We start from the raw sequence: 13,085 nt of genomic DNA on the forward strand, positions 1-13,085 counted from the left end.
TGATCAAATATATGGACCACATTCTGCCTGTAATTGCCTATACATTTATCTGCTTCTGTTCAAATTGTTTCAGGGCTGAAAACAGAACTCCTGCCCTGAAAATATTGTTATGCTCTGGCAGTGAGCTAGCTCTGTGTGAACAATACAGCACAGTATGTTGCTCTTTGATGACTTGTAGGACCTCAATTGGATTAAATTTCAGAATAAACAAACCACACCAGTTCTATACAAAACCTGAAATATTTTACTTTTAAAATTTTGATCTAAGTTTACTTAGATTCCATGGACTTGATACAAGAGCATTTGATATGAATCGGTAAATAAAACACTGTAATAGATAGCCACAATAAACTTTGTTAGAAATGTACATGTTGCGAAAATAATCGTAATCATAATAATAACAATAATAATAAAAAACAGCATGATGTCTGTGTTATATTATATAAATGCTCGACGAGAACAGTATACTAGGGAAGCTTAAAAAAACTTGCTCGGCGTAACACTGGGGCCCTATTCAACTAACATTTTTGACTCCGAGAATTCAGACCGTTTCCCCACTGTAACTGTAGAAAGGTTAGTTAATAAGGCCTCAGTCGTTTTCTGTAGCTGTTTTTTTTTCCTCATGGACATCACATCCAGGTAATGTGTATATAAACAAAGCTCATAAGAAATGTACAAATATAAAAAGCTACAAACATTAATAAATTACATCATCACAAAACACAGAAACACTTCACAAGGTGCTAATAAAATAATTGTATCCCCTCATAATACAAGAATTGAAACAAGGAGCTGGTATTATAAAGTTGAAGATTCTTCTTCATAATATGTCTTAAATAGATCATTTGTGTACTATTATTTGATTCTGTATAAGGCTGCACAAAGTTTTACTTGTTTTTCAGGCAATGCCAAAATAATAAAAAAGGAAACAAAACAAAATAAAAACAAGGACAAAAAACCCAAAATTCCTCTCTTAGAGTCAAGAACCTAAAATATAACAGTTGATAATACTCAGCAAAAAAATTGTATAAAGATTAATTAAGTATTCTATAGAAAGAAATGTCTAAAGATACTTTGCTCTTATAAAAAGAAGGTATTTAAAAAGCTATTTACAGGCTACATTCTATGAAAAAATATGCTTTAGGAAACGTATCTATAAATGAAAATCTGGGATTGCCTGAGAAACAAAATTTAACCCCTTAAGTGTTTATATGCAGAAAAGCAAGTTTAATGTAAAATAATGCACTCTACACTAAACACTAAGAGAGTCAAAAAACCGACAAGTATCCAGTTAAACTGTCAATAAGCATGGCTTTCATCTTATCAGACACCTGTGTATACACAGCCCTCGTTCCTTCCGACAAGTGTATCTGATAGGAAGTGCTTTGATATGACTGTCAGAAGCCTTATATACATCATGGACATGACTGCACAGCCTTTCCACCTCACTGCATGCCTTGGGATCAAGGCTCATCCAAACTGTTCAACCATCATGTCTTAGTTACTGAATGGGTTTACAGAGATTTTTTTTTTAAAAGACCCTCCAAGAATTGGTGCAGATATTAAATTTTCTTAGCACTTTGCCTCTGGAACTCTCTCCCCCTCCTCCCCACGTACACACACCCCTGCTGCTTTTCCCAGAGAAGGAAAATGGAATGGGGTTGGTTAATGGAGCAGAAGGGAAATGCACAATTTGCTTACGTTCTCAGTTGTCCTAAGACAACAACTTCTTAGCTCATTTATGTGTCTGCTTTGTTTACATGATCCAGGGATTAATCAATGCTACCGTGAATGGAAAGTGAGGAAAACAAGATACTGGTTAATTAGTAGGGTTTTTCTTCATCTTATATTAAGCGAGTACATAAAAAGTAGTGTAGTCATAAACTTAGGTATGAACTGTTGCATGGAGTTCCAGTCACTGCGAAATGACAGTAATTCAAGGGATCCATCCCAAGGAAGTAAGCAATGAGGAATTTGACTAATATTGCACTCCTATACCCACTTACTTAGAGTAAGCCCCATTGAACTCAATGGGACTTACTTCTGAGTAAACATGCACAGACTTGAGCTGTAAGGATGACATGTTGCCTTATCCTTGTGGCATGCTTGCAATTTCTACCTGGTCAAGTCCCACAGCACTAGACTGATAACTGAAACGGGAAGATGATGAGACTATTTCATATGACAAGTGCAGTGTTGGCCTGTGGGCTGGCAGCAGTGGCTTGGGAAGGAACCATGGCATCTGCTCCTTCTGCATGGTTTTAAACATCAGCAGTGCAACATGGGAACCCAGGTACACAGAAGCGGCAACTTTGCCACAAAGTTAACCTAAGAGTCAGCCCTAAATATGAAATCCCCTACTCTGGAAAACCACAGGTATAATTTCAAAACAGCAACCCTGACCTCACAACATGTTGAAGAAAAAGAAAATGCAACCCCACCCTCTGCTTTCTATGATTATGTAAACAAGCCTTAGCTAGGACAACTGAGTGAAAAAAAAATCCAAACACAACCATCGTTTTCAGATCTTACTACTAAGGTGTCCATTAGTTTTGTAACACTCTCCCAATTGTACACATTTGTTTTTGTGATGTGTTTTGTGATAAGTTGGGGTGCTTTGTTCTGTCTTAATCCTGACAAGGGTTCTCCTATCACACATTGCCTTGTGGTAATGAATGTAGAAACAAAAAGGATGGACAGTATGCTTATAGGTGCTTAAAACTAAATCTTTTAGAACAAAAAAATGATTGGAGTTTTAGGAAATTATCAACTAAAAGCACTGACTGAAGTTAATGGAATAACTACCACTGATTTTAAAAGAAGTGCATCAACCCATTATGTGTATACATCCTAATCATTAATGCAATTGCATCAGATCTGTGATCCGGATTGTTCCAGAAGTCACCTTGCATTGCACATAAAATAAATTAATTCATCCATGGTTGTCTGGTGTCTGGTTATAGGGAAAGCTTTAGTAGTGCTGAAATGCAATTTCAGTTCTTCTATTGACCAAAACATATTTATTATGAGCCAGGTAAAGAAAACTAAATATTCCATTATGCATATTAATATCTTGCATGTATTATATCACACACATCAATGGCAGAAATCTCTTTCCCCTCTCTAAAAGTCAATTTGAGCAAATGTAGAATTTTTAAAAAATGGTATTCTCCTGCCACTTAACCAGATAGATACCTAAAATTGGTACAGTTGGATAAATGAAGCATAACTGAAATTAATATGCATACTGTTAACTGCTTTTTCTTCACTTATAAACAAGTTAAAGGGATACTTTCCTAAAACTGGAATGATCCTCAGTTCTTGGAGTATTTACTTTTTGCGAACTAGTCACTCTCAGCAATTTGAGAAAGGACATCTATATTAAAAAATATTTATAGCAGTTTTCTGTACATGTTTAACTGCTGAAAGTTAAAAAGAATTTATTAAAGTGGTGGCAAAAAGTTAACTGGTATTGTCCCTAAGGTGTTGCACAATACTACTGAAATCCTTCAAGAGTTGAAGAGTTAGTGTCAGCTCAGGACATTCTGAACTTTGATAGAGTCCCAGTTGTGGCAACGTTTTAGAGGAGAAGTTTCCCATTCCGATGAATTTTCAAAATCTTCCCAAGCCTTTGCTTGGCTGTGGCCATGCCTTTTTTTGTACGTTTCCCTGAAAATATGAGAAAAGGGACACATTAAGCCACAAAACCTTCACTTTTGAAGAAAGTAAAAGTCTGAGTGAAAAAGCTGAAGCAAATGCAACTGATAATTGGGATTTAGAAGGGAAAGGAGCGCCAGATGCATATCAAGAATTTCCCATATTCTTTACATATAACTGGGATAAGGGTGGATTGCCTAAGGCCACCAAGTGGGTTTATGGCTGAGCTGAAATTTGAATTGGGCATATCCCAAGTCACAAGTTACACATTATGATTCACGTATGATATGCAGTATGTCTTTTGCTTTTTCCCCACAGGGGAATGAGAGTGTTGTTAGTATTGCACCATACAGGGAGGGAATGTTTTACAGTCACATAGAGGTAGGGCAATTTTCAGGGGGATCATGGTTAAAGAGGGTAGAAATTAGCCTCCCCTCCTTGTATGCTGTGATGCAGGTAATAATCATCGGGCTCCTGCGGTGGCATTTAATTTCAGAAAAAATGAGGCACAGCTGCACACTATGCACTCAGTGATGTGCAGTTTGTGCCTTAGCTACTACACTCTCTAGCTCTCTGATGAATATGCTCATTCATCATTTAAGTACTGCAGAATCAAATAGTTTATTGCACATATGAATGAACCACCAGAGATCAAACACAACAGAAAGAACCTCAATTTCACCTTACACAAGATGACTTGCCATGGAGCCTGTTCTTGCCATTCAGCTTTGATAGGAGGCACTGATAGAGCCCATTCATTTCTGGTAACTTTGAAGAGAATTCCAGCAGAAGTTCTGCCAACGTTTTCCCTCTCTTCATCTTCTGTTCTCTGACATATGGGAATTGTGTAGGTGCAGTATCTCATTACACCTTTACCACATCTCCATTTGTGATCTCTGTCAAAATCTAGCAGAAAGCTCTATTGGGCTAGTCTGCTAAAGGAAAAACTGATCTTAAGAAGAAGAGTGGCTGGAGCAGTGCAGAGCTTGGAAAAGTTACTTTTTTGAACTACAACTCCCATCAGCCCCAGCCAGCATGGCCACTGGGTTGGGCTGATGGGAGTTGTAGTTCAAAAAAGTAACTCTTCCAAGCTCTGGAGCAGTGAGGTGGGGCTCTGGAGCCACCCCTCCCAACAATGAGCACACTGCTGCTTACTGGGATGGGACAGAGGTGGGACATCCAGGTTAGAGCTGCATCAGTGCACTGGCAGGAGTGCAAGACTGGCTCTGCCCAATGTGCCCATTCAACCCCTACCTTGCTGTTGCCTGCCCTGCCCATGTCCTGTCCTGGTAAACAGCCATGATGCTGGTGTCGGAAAGGTGGCTCTGTGGCACTGTCCCACTGTGCCAGCCACTCCAGATTAAGAATTGCCCTTCACAGTGCAATCCCTTACATGAATACTCTGAAGTAAGTCCTATTGGGTATTGAGGATTGCAGCTGCAGTCCTCTACCTTTCCAAATATTTATGGAAGCCTAAGGCAGGGGTAGCTAACATGGTGCCCTCCAGATATCTCTCATCAGCTCCAACTGGCATGGTGGTTGGGAAAGATGGATGTTGCAGTCCACAACAACTGAAGGGCACCGCATTGGCCACTCCTGGTCTAAGGACAAAAGTCTTGAAACAATTTCTTCCGTAATATTGTAAGACAAGTTCAAGAAACTAGTTTGTAGAAATAGTGTTAGCTTTTTTTAACAGTTGAAAACTACTCATTCTGAAGTAACAGATGCTCTGTATTTACACACACCATGCTTTTTTTTCTTGATATGCTTCTTTACTGTGTTTTCTGTAAGAAACTGAGATTAGATAAGATTTCAGCTGCATGACTTACCAAATACTACATGGATGGTAACAACTGGCCAGTACTTAACTGGTTTGAAAACTGTATTAGGCCACATATTATGAATAAGCAACCTGGTCTTTTTTTTTTTACCTACTATGATTTATCTCATTATTCTGAATCAACACAGCTACAGTGCAAGAGATCCAGCTGTTCCTTCTTATTGTTGTCACTGTGGATAGTTTCACTGAAAAGGACGTCTCACAAAGTTTGATTTGCCAGCTGCAAGTAAGAAGAGGAGACCTTCACCAATACAACTGAAAAGAAGCTACAATGAGTGGTATCCAATGGTGTCACTCCACTGATGGAAATCATCCATTAGCAGAAGGGGGGGAGGCAATTTTGGGTGATTCTCCCTTTCCTGGATGACCCTATGAAGCAGATTTAAGGGGGAGGGTTCAGGCGCATCACTGAAAATTGCCTCTCTCATCTTCTACTGACAGATGCCTTCTGCTGGAATTGAATACAGCCTGAAATATAAGAATTACTATAAGTATTATTCTTAATTTATTTTTAAAATTGTATTCTTTCTAATTTTCTAAAATAAGGGTGACATCGCCTTCAAAATGGATTTTGTCAAGCAAATCTACTCTCCCAAAGAAATGATGCCATTGGCTCATGAACATATTTTCCATTTCTGGCAGACAACAATGACAATTACCTTTGGCGGCATTATTCTGTGATGACGACGAGGGCCTTCGTTGTGTGAGAAACACTCCTGGCGCCATGGGCTGAGAACCTCGGTTGACTTGGGCCACCCCAAATGTGCTTGCGCCAGCTGTATACTCGTGGTCTGCTAAACTGCTGCTGTGAGACTCCAGCTTGGGTTCAGGAGAGCTACTTTCCTGAGGGAGCTTATTGGTGTTGTTGGGCGATAATTTCTTTTTGGTGTTCTTTTTCTTCTTGCCCTTTTGCTCCTCCTTTTGCAAAGAATATACTTGCCATTAGCTTCAAAAACATAGCTATTATTAGTACCATTACAGGCACACCCCATAAAATAGCAATAGTGACCTGTGTAATGGGAAACAGCTGCAGATCCGCCCACCTGGCACTGGTTTTGCTACAGCACCTGGATGGAGCTGGGGTAGGGTGAGGTGGAAGCCAGGCTGGGGGCTGCAAAGGTACACTGGCAAAACCAACCCAGCACTTCCACAAGTGCACCTGTGAAGCCTCAACCTCAACATTGTCCTCATCAAAGTAGGCTGCAGTTGGGAGGGTGCCTCTGCCCTACCACATGGACCACTATTGACAAACAGCAAGATATAAGAATGGGGCTCATCGTAGGGTATCAGACAAATTCCAAACAGACCTATTAAAATCAATGGTCTGAAGTCGATCAATTCAATGTGTCTGCTCTAGAGTTTGACGAACACTGGATATTACCCATAGCATTTTATTTTTTGCACATCACTCAAACTCAGCATACTATCTCAAATATAATCCATGGATGCAAAATTGCATTGGCTCTACGTGCAGCCTTAATATGGGTCTCAAATTCAAAAAGGAGCTAGAAGGCATTATACTATGGCTGTTCTTTGGCACTATATCCAGGAGGCATGGTTCATGTAGAGGGAATGAGTGCATTGTTATTTATATTTGGACATTTGCAAAGTGATTTATTGTTACAATCTCACTTAATACATATTTAAAAGTATGTTATTGTAAGGCCTGTTTCACATATCAAAAATTAGGATGAAAAATTATAGTGCTGGCTGGTATAAAAATAACAAAAATTCAGGACATTCCAATATTTCTTTCAAATCCATTACTAAATTGAAATCCAGGTGCCATCATTATCATTATTATATTAATGACAAAAGCATTTATGAGTCTCCCACATAAAAAGCCTCTAGGTAGCTTAACAGTTTAAAATAAAATAAACATAAAATATAACCAATACAAACTTTAAAATTAAAAAACTAATAATCCCAAATCAACAACTAAAAGCAAACACTCCCCCCCAAAAAAATTGAGCATAGCTGGAACACAGAACCCCATCTGAAAATTTAACAACCCAATTTGTTGTTGTTATGTGCCTTCAAGTCGATTTTGACTTATGGCAACCCTATGAATCAGCGACTCCAAGAGCATCTGTCATGGATCACCCTGTTCAGATTTTATAAGAAGGTCTGTGGCTTCCTTTATGGAATCAATCCATCTCTTGTTTGGCCTTCCTCTTTTTCTATTCCCTTCTGTTTTTCCCAGCATTATTCTCTTTTCTAGTGAATCAGGTCTTCTCATGATGTGTCCAAAGTATGATATCCTCAGTTTCATCATTTTAGCTTCTAGTGACAGTTCTGGTTTAATTTGGTCTAACACCCAATTATTTGTCTTGTTCGCAGTCCATGGTACGCACAAAGCTCTCTTCCAACACCACATTTCAAATGAGTTGATTTTTCTCTTTTTCACTGTCCAACTTTCACATCCATACATAGAGATCGGGAATACCATGGTCTGAATGATCCTGACTTTAGTGTTCAGTGATACATCTTTGCATTTATTAAAATATCAGCTGAGAAAAGAAGTTGAATTTAATATAATGCTAAAAACTTTTTAAAGGTCTAAAGTGCGGGGAGGGGTAGGCCTGGTGCTGAAAGGATTGTAAAGTGGAAGTCAAGTGAGCTTCCCTAACGAGAGCTCTCCAGATTTTTCTCGTTACCATCCTCCAAATTTCAGTGAGAGGGGGCACTCTGGCGAGGACCTCCACAGATGACCTTTGGGCTTGAATAGGTTCATATAGGTACTCCTTCAGGTCCTGGGGTCCCAAGCCATGTAAGGCTTTATAGGTTAAAACTAGAACTTCGAGGCATAATCAAAACAGCTTTGAATTAAGTGAAACTCATGTTTGGCTCATCTGACTGGAAGTGTGCAGGCTCAAACCTCATACTACAGAATTGTAATGGCTGAGTCACTACGCTCACAGCCCCGTCTCTGCCAATCACTACTCTCTGCAAGAGAGCTTTGGCTATGGGGTGGTACATAAATGTAATAAATAAATAAATAAATAAATAAATAATAAGATTGGTGGATGGGAAGTGTAACATGCAATTTAACTATACTATTTTTTACAGCATACCAGAATGACTTGGAACACTGTTGGAGAATGACTGTTGGCATATTTCCTGTATTTTATGCTGCCATGACCTAGTGTCTATCAGCTAGCAGTGCAATCCTAAGCAAAGTTAGTCAGAATTAAATCCTACTGTGTTCAGTAGACGTTATCCCGAGATACGTGTACACAAAATTGAAGCTTGTGATGTGAACTATTTCTTTTATAAGACTTCTGGTTCTATTGTCTCTTAACTAATGTTTGCTAAAGTGGCTAATTTGAAAATTACTTCCTAGACTCCTATATGTGTAATTCGTGGATATTAGTAGGGTTCTATAAAACTAACCTTCATTAAATTGTTTGGGTTGAATTGTTCCCTTGATGAGAATTTCACTGTGGGCTCTTTCTGAGAACAAAGCTCTAGCTTCTCTAAAGCTTTAGACCTAAGCTGAATCTACTGTTGAAGGTTTCCTATGGAGAGGAAAGTGATTTGCTGGGAACACCTTTGTGCAATCCTTTAATGTTGCTTACTTTCCTATGCAAGTAGTTTTTACAAGACACCTGATGATCTACCTGCACTGTTTATTAGTAGGTGAATTAGTGGGTCCATCGAAGTCAATTGTAAAATGTCCCTTCATTTGAAGCATCATTTTGCCATTCTACCCAGAGTTGTTTGACATTTATGACAGCTATAGGCAACAATCCTATACTCACTTACCCATTGAAATGAATGAGACTTTATTCTATGCAGACATGCGTAGGATTGCAGTGTTAGAAAGCCATTCCTAAACAACTGCTGGGTTTGTTTTTTCTGTTACTCTATGGCGAGGGTGGAAAATCTTTGTTCCTCTAGATGTTGTTGGACTCAGGGCAGGAGTCAGAAGGTGGCCAGGTCAAGCCGTGGCTGAGGGCCTCTGGTCCCAGAGGGGCCCCTCCTTAGGGTAGGTGGGTAGCGCTCCCATTCCGCTGCAGCATCAGCTCCCAACCCTGCTGCGGATTGCAGAGAGGGATCTCCCAGGCATCCCCTATGACTGTGCAGGCCCACAACACCCGCCTGCACGTCCCACCTACCTCTCCCCTTGGGGTGAATGCTGACCACACTGCGGGCATGCCTTCTATCAACCAAGATGACGGCCAAGGCTTCCCTAAGGGGCTGATACCTCTGCTGCCATCTTGGTTGATGGCAGGCATGCACATGCAATGCAGCTAGCATTTACCACAGCAGAAGAAGTAGGTGCAGGTGGGCACCATGGACCTGGGGCAGGCTGGTGCCCAAGGGCCCAGTCTTGCCTGATGCCCACCCTGGTTGGACTATAACTCCCATTATCCCTGACCAGTGGCTATGCTGGTTGTAGATCAGGGGAACTGTAATCCAACAGCATTTGGAGGGCCAAAGGTTTTCCACTCCTGATGCAGGGATTGCAGAATCTCTCATGCTAAGAGCATGAGTACCGTCAATACGCGTAAGAAAAACTGAATTTTTTAAAAGTCAGAATTGCTAGGGATTTAAAAAAAAAAATTGGTCAGCTTACCTGCTGGGATAATTTAGCAGCTGCTGCTGCCAGTCCGGTTTCAATAGAAGCAACTCTTGTACCTTCTCGAACAGGTCTGTCTTGGCGAGGGACCGATGGGCCTACTCTTGCTAAATGCAGAACCAAAAATAAAGATTACAGACAATGTAGTGTAAAGTTGTATATGTGCACTGGCATACTCCACACAGAATTAAGCATAATTAAGCCTGTTGAAATTAATGCATTTCACTGAGCTTATCTCCGCACAGGATTATGTCCCTTGTGAAGGGAGCAATTCACAGAACATGAACCATACTTAAGTTATATCCATCACTACAGGCAGTTTATGCCACTAGCCTCAAAACTTAATAGGTCTTTGGATGGTACCTTGACTTCTTACATGAAGAAATGAAGGCAAATGGTATAAATCATGTAATATAAAATATCCTGTATAAGGAGCATTGAACTGTGGAGAGGGGGGAGAGAGATTCCTGTTTTTTTCACAGAAGGGTCATAGCTCAGTGGCAGAGCATCTGCTTTGCATGCAGAAGGTGCCAGGTCCAGTGGATAGGTAGAAAGCGGCTGCTAGTGGTCCCAGGAGGCAGACCAGAAGGGGAGCAACAGCAGTTTTGGATCTGCTATGTCCAAAGCCCCATGGATCCTGGAGCTAGCAGAGTTAAAAGGAAAATACACCATCTCACTTTACATTTTTCACCCTGATCAGCATGAGCCATTAGAGCTGTGGATGTAGTGAAGGATCCATCACTGTGAGGCTCCTGCCCCCTCTTAGGATTGCTTTGTAAATCTATTCAGTAAGCAAGAGCCTATGTGACACTGGAATGGATCATAAGAGTAAGAATCAAGCCAGATGTGATATGTTAACTTGGGTATGGAGCTCTCAATGTCCTTTTAAGCCAGGAAGAGGGGATTGGGACTGTGACACGGGAGGAGGGAGCGGGTCTTTGCCTTCCAGTTATGGACCAAAATGGAGCTGCTATTAGCCATGTGGGGGATAAACTTAAGTTGTGTAGGGGAAAATGAATGGTTTAAGCTCCTGTAAGTTTTCCTTCCCACACACAGAGCTGGTTTGCATGTCACATTAGGCCAAACCATCGCGTAGTACAAACTTGAGGTTTCTGGAGAGGAGATTGCGGCCACCTGTGCAACATCCCTGTTCCTCCTCCTGCTGCACCTGTGTGAGCTAAGCCACAGTTTGGCTTAGCATGTCACCCAAACCTCACTCCAGGCCCAAGAACAAACCTTGGCTATAGCTCATGTTTGTCCGGAGTGAAACAAATCATCACTCTGGGTTCAGACGGCATGCTAAACCAAGCTATGGCTTTGCTCACAGCACCAACAGCAGGAGGACCAGGGGAGAGATGCAATGGCCACCATCTCCTCTCTAGGAGCCCACACACTCCTTTGTTTGCAATAAGCCGTAGTTCAGTTTAGCTCTACGTGTGAACCAGCTCATAATAGCAACTTTGGGGAGTGATTTAAAGTCAGGGAATCAATGCAAAGGGAAAGTGCTAACCCCAGAGCTGGCAGAATGAGGCAAATGCCTCAGCTGGCAAATTCCCTGGCCATATTCTTTGTTGGAGGACAGAGTGTGCCATGCAGCCTGTGTTGCACCCTCAGGTGCCATGGAGGACACTACCCTGTTGCCAGTATTGAGGTAAGATTGAACTTACTTCTGTATGTGACGTGAGGGTGGAGAAGATCTTGTCCTTTGCCTCAGGCAACCAGCCACAACTCTGATCAAAACCTATCCACGTCCCTGCCTCTACGGTTGCTTTTTGAGGAAGAAAAACCTAAGAGCTACAAATGTGGAGCTCCCACCACACATCTACTTTGACCTGGGTCTTGAAGAATTTAGCCCCAAAGCTAGGAGTATTCCAAAATACTTGTGGGGTTGTCATAAGGCCTGGGCCATTTAGTATAGAGCTATGCCCTAAACACTAAAGTACAAAGGCTGATTTGAGAAGACCTTACTCAGTTCAAGTCACCTGTGTGGAGCTCCTCCAAAGTATCATGTATAGTTATAGGAATCCAGTCAAGATAACAGTGCTGCTGAGGTATCGTGTTTTTTCCACCATTGCCTGCTATGAAGCATAGTATAGTAAAGGCAGCACGTTTAAGTAGCACCATGCCAGGATGTGGTAGTCTGGGTCTGACATTTTTCTCACAAAAATACACTTAAGTGCACCTGAGCATTATCCATGTACATCCATCATCAAAATCTTGTAAGCCTTCCAGTTTTTAGGTTGCCACTTATTGTCAGTGAATAGCATAAGTGAATGGCATAACTTACTTTGTGGCTTCTTGGAAATGGCCATCATTTGGGAAGGGTGGATCTGTGTATGTAAGTTACGAGTTAAATAGATTCTACTGCATTTTCTTTATATGTCTGGGTTTAAAATATTAGAAATGTTACCTGTTGGGCTATATGGCGCATCATCAGAACTTTTCCTTTTCTTTGATCGGGACTTGAATACTGGATTATCTTCATCTGATTCAAGGGAGGGATAAACTAAATGAGAAAACAAAGATAAGAGATTCTGATATGGCACTAAACAATAATGTAAGCATGTCATATATGTTAAAAAATGGAGCAACAGTGTAACAGATGTGAAATAGCCTTTGGGTGAATCAAGCCTGGGAGAATTCAGTACTAAACACTGAGGATAAAATATCAGTTGGGGATCAGGATCCAACATAACTAGGGGAATCCTGATCTATATACAGTATTTGAATTACAGGAGTAAGACTCCTTTGTTAGCATCTTTGTATTAAGAATATATTGAGAGTGGCCCTTGGCTCTCAAATCATTTTTCCACCAAGATTTTATGCCTTTCTTACAGATCTATTGTGCACATCAACATAAAAAAGAGCATTTGTATACCAGAGTTCTGCAGTCATTCTGCAGAACTAGAACTTTTGTACAACCATAAATGTTAAGAGGGTGGGAGGAAGGACAATGCTAAAACTTTACAAAAAGAAAAGAAAAACCAGCTGATCTAACACAGGGAC

The 13,085-nt window shown here is 40.7% G+C and overlaps 1 protein-coding gene across 1 annotated transcript in view; it reads right to left on the reverse strand.

The window, feature by feature from the left end:
* Positions 1 to 278: 278 nt before the first annotated feature.
* PHF2 (PHD finger protein 2) overlaps positions 279 to 13,085 on the reverse strand; it is a 192,650-nt gene continuing 179,843 nt past the window's right edge. Inside the window, exons 19-22 of the mRNA XM_061618178.1 lie at positions 12,490 to 12,585; positions 10,077 to 10,186; positions 6,157 to 6,415; positions 279 to 3,669 (exon numbers count right to left, since the gene is read on the reverse strand). Coding sequence (XP_061474162.1) covers positions 3,581 to 3,669; positions 6,157 to 6,415; positions 10,077 to 10,186; positions 12,490 to 12,585 — 554 coding nt within the window. The 3' untranslated portion in view covers positions 279 to 3,580. The remainder of the gene's footprint in view (positions 3,670 to 6,156; positions 6,416 to 10,076; positions 10,187 to 12,489; positions 12,586 to 13,085) is intronic.

This window comes from Rhineura floridana, chromosome 3, assembly GCF_030035675.1.
Source record: "Rhineura floridana isolate rRhiFlo1 chromosome 3, rRhiFlo1.hap2, whole genome shotgun sequence".
Classification (NCBI taxonomy): Eukaryota; Metazoa; Chordata; class Lepidosauria; order Squamata; family Rhineuridae; genus Rhineura; species Rhineura floridana.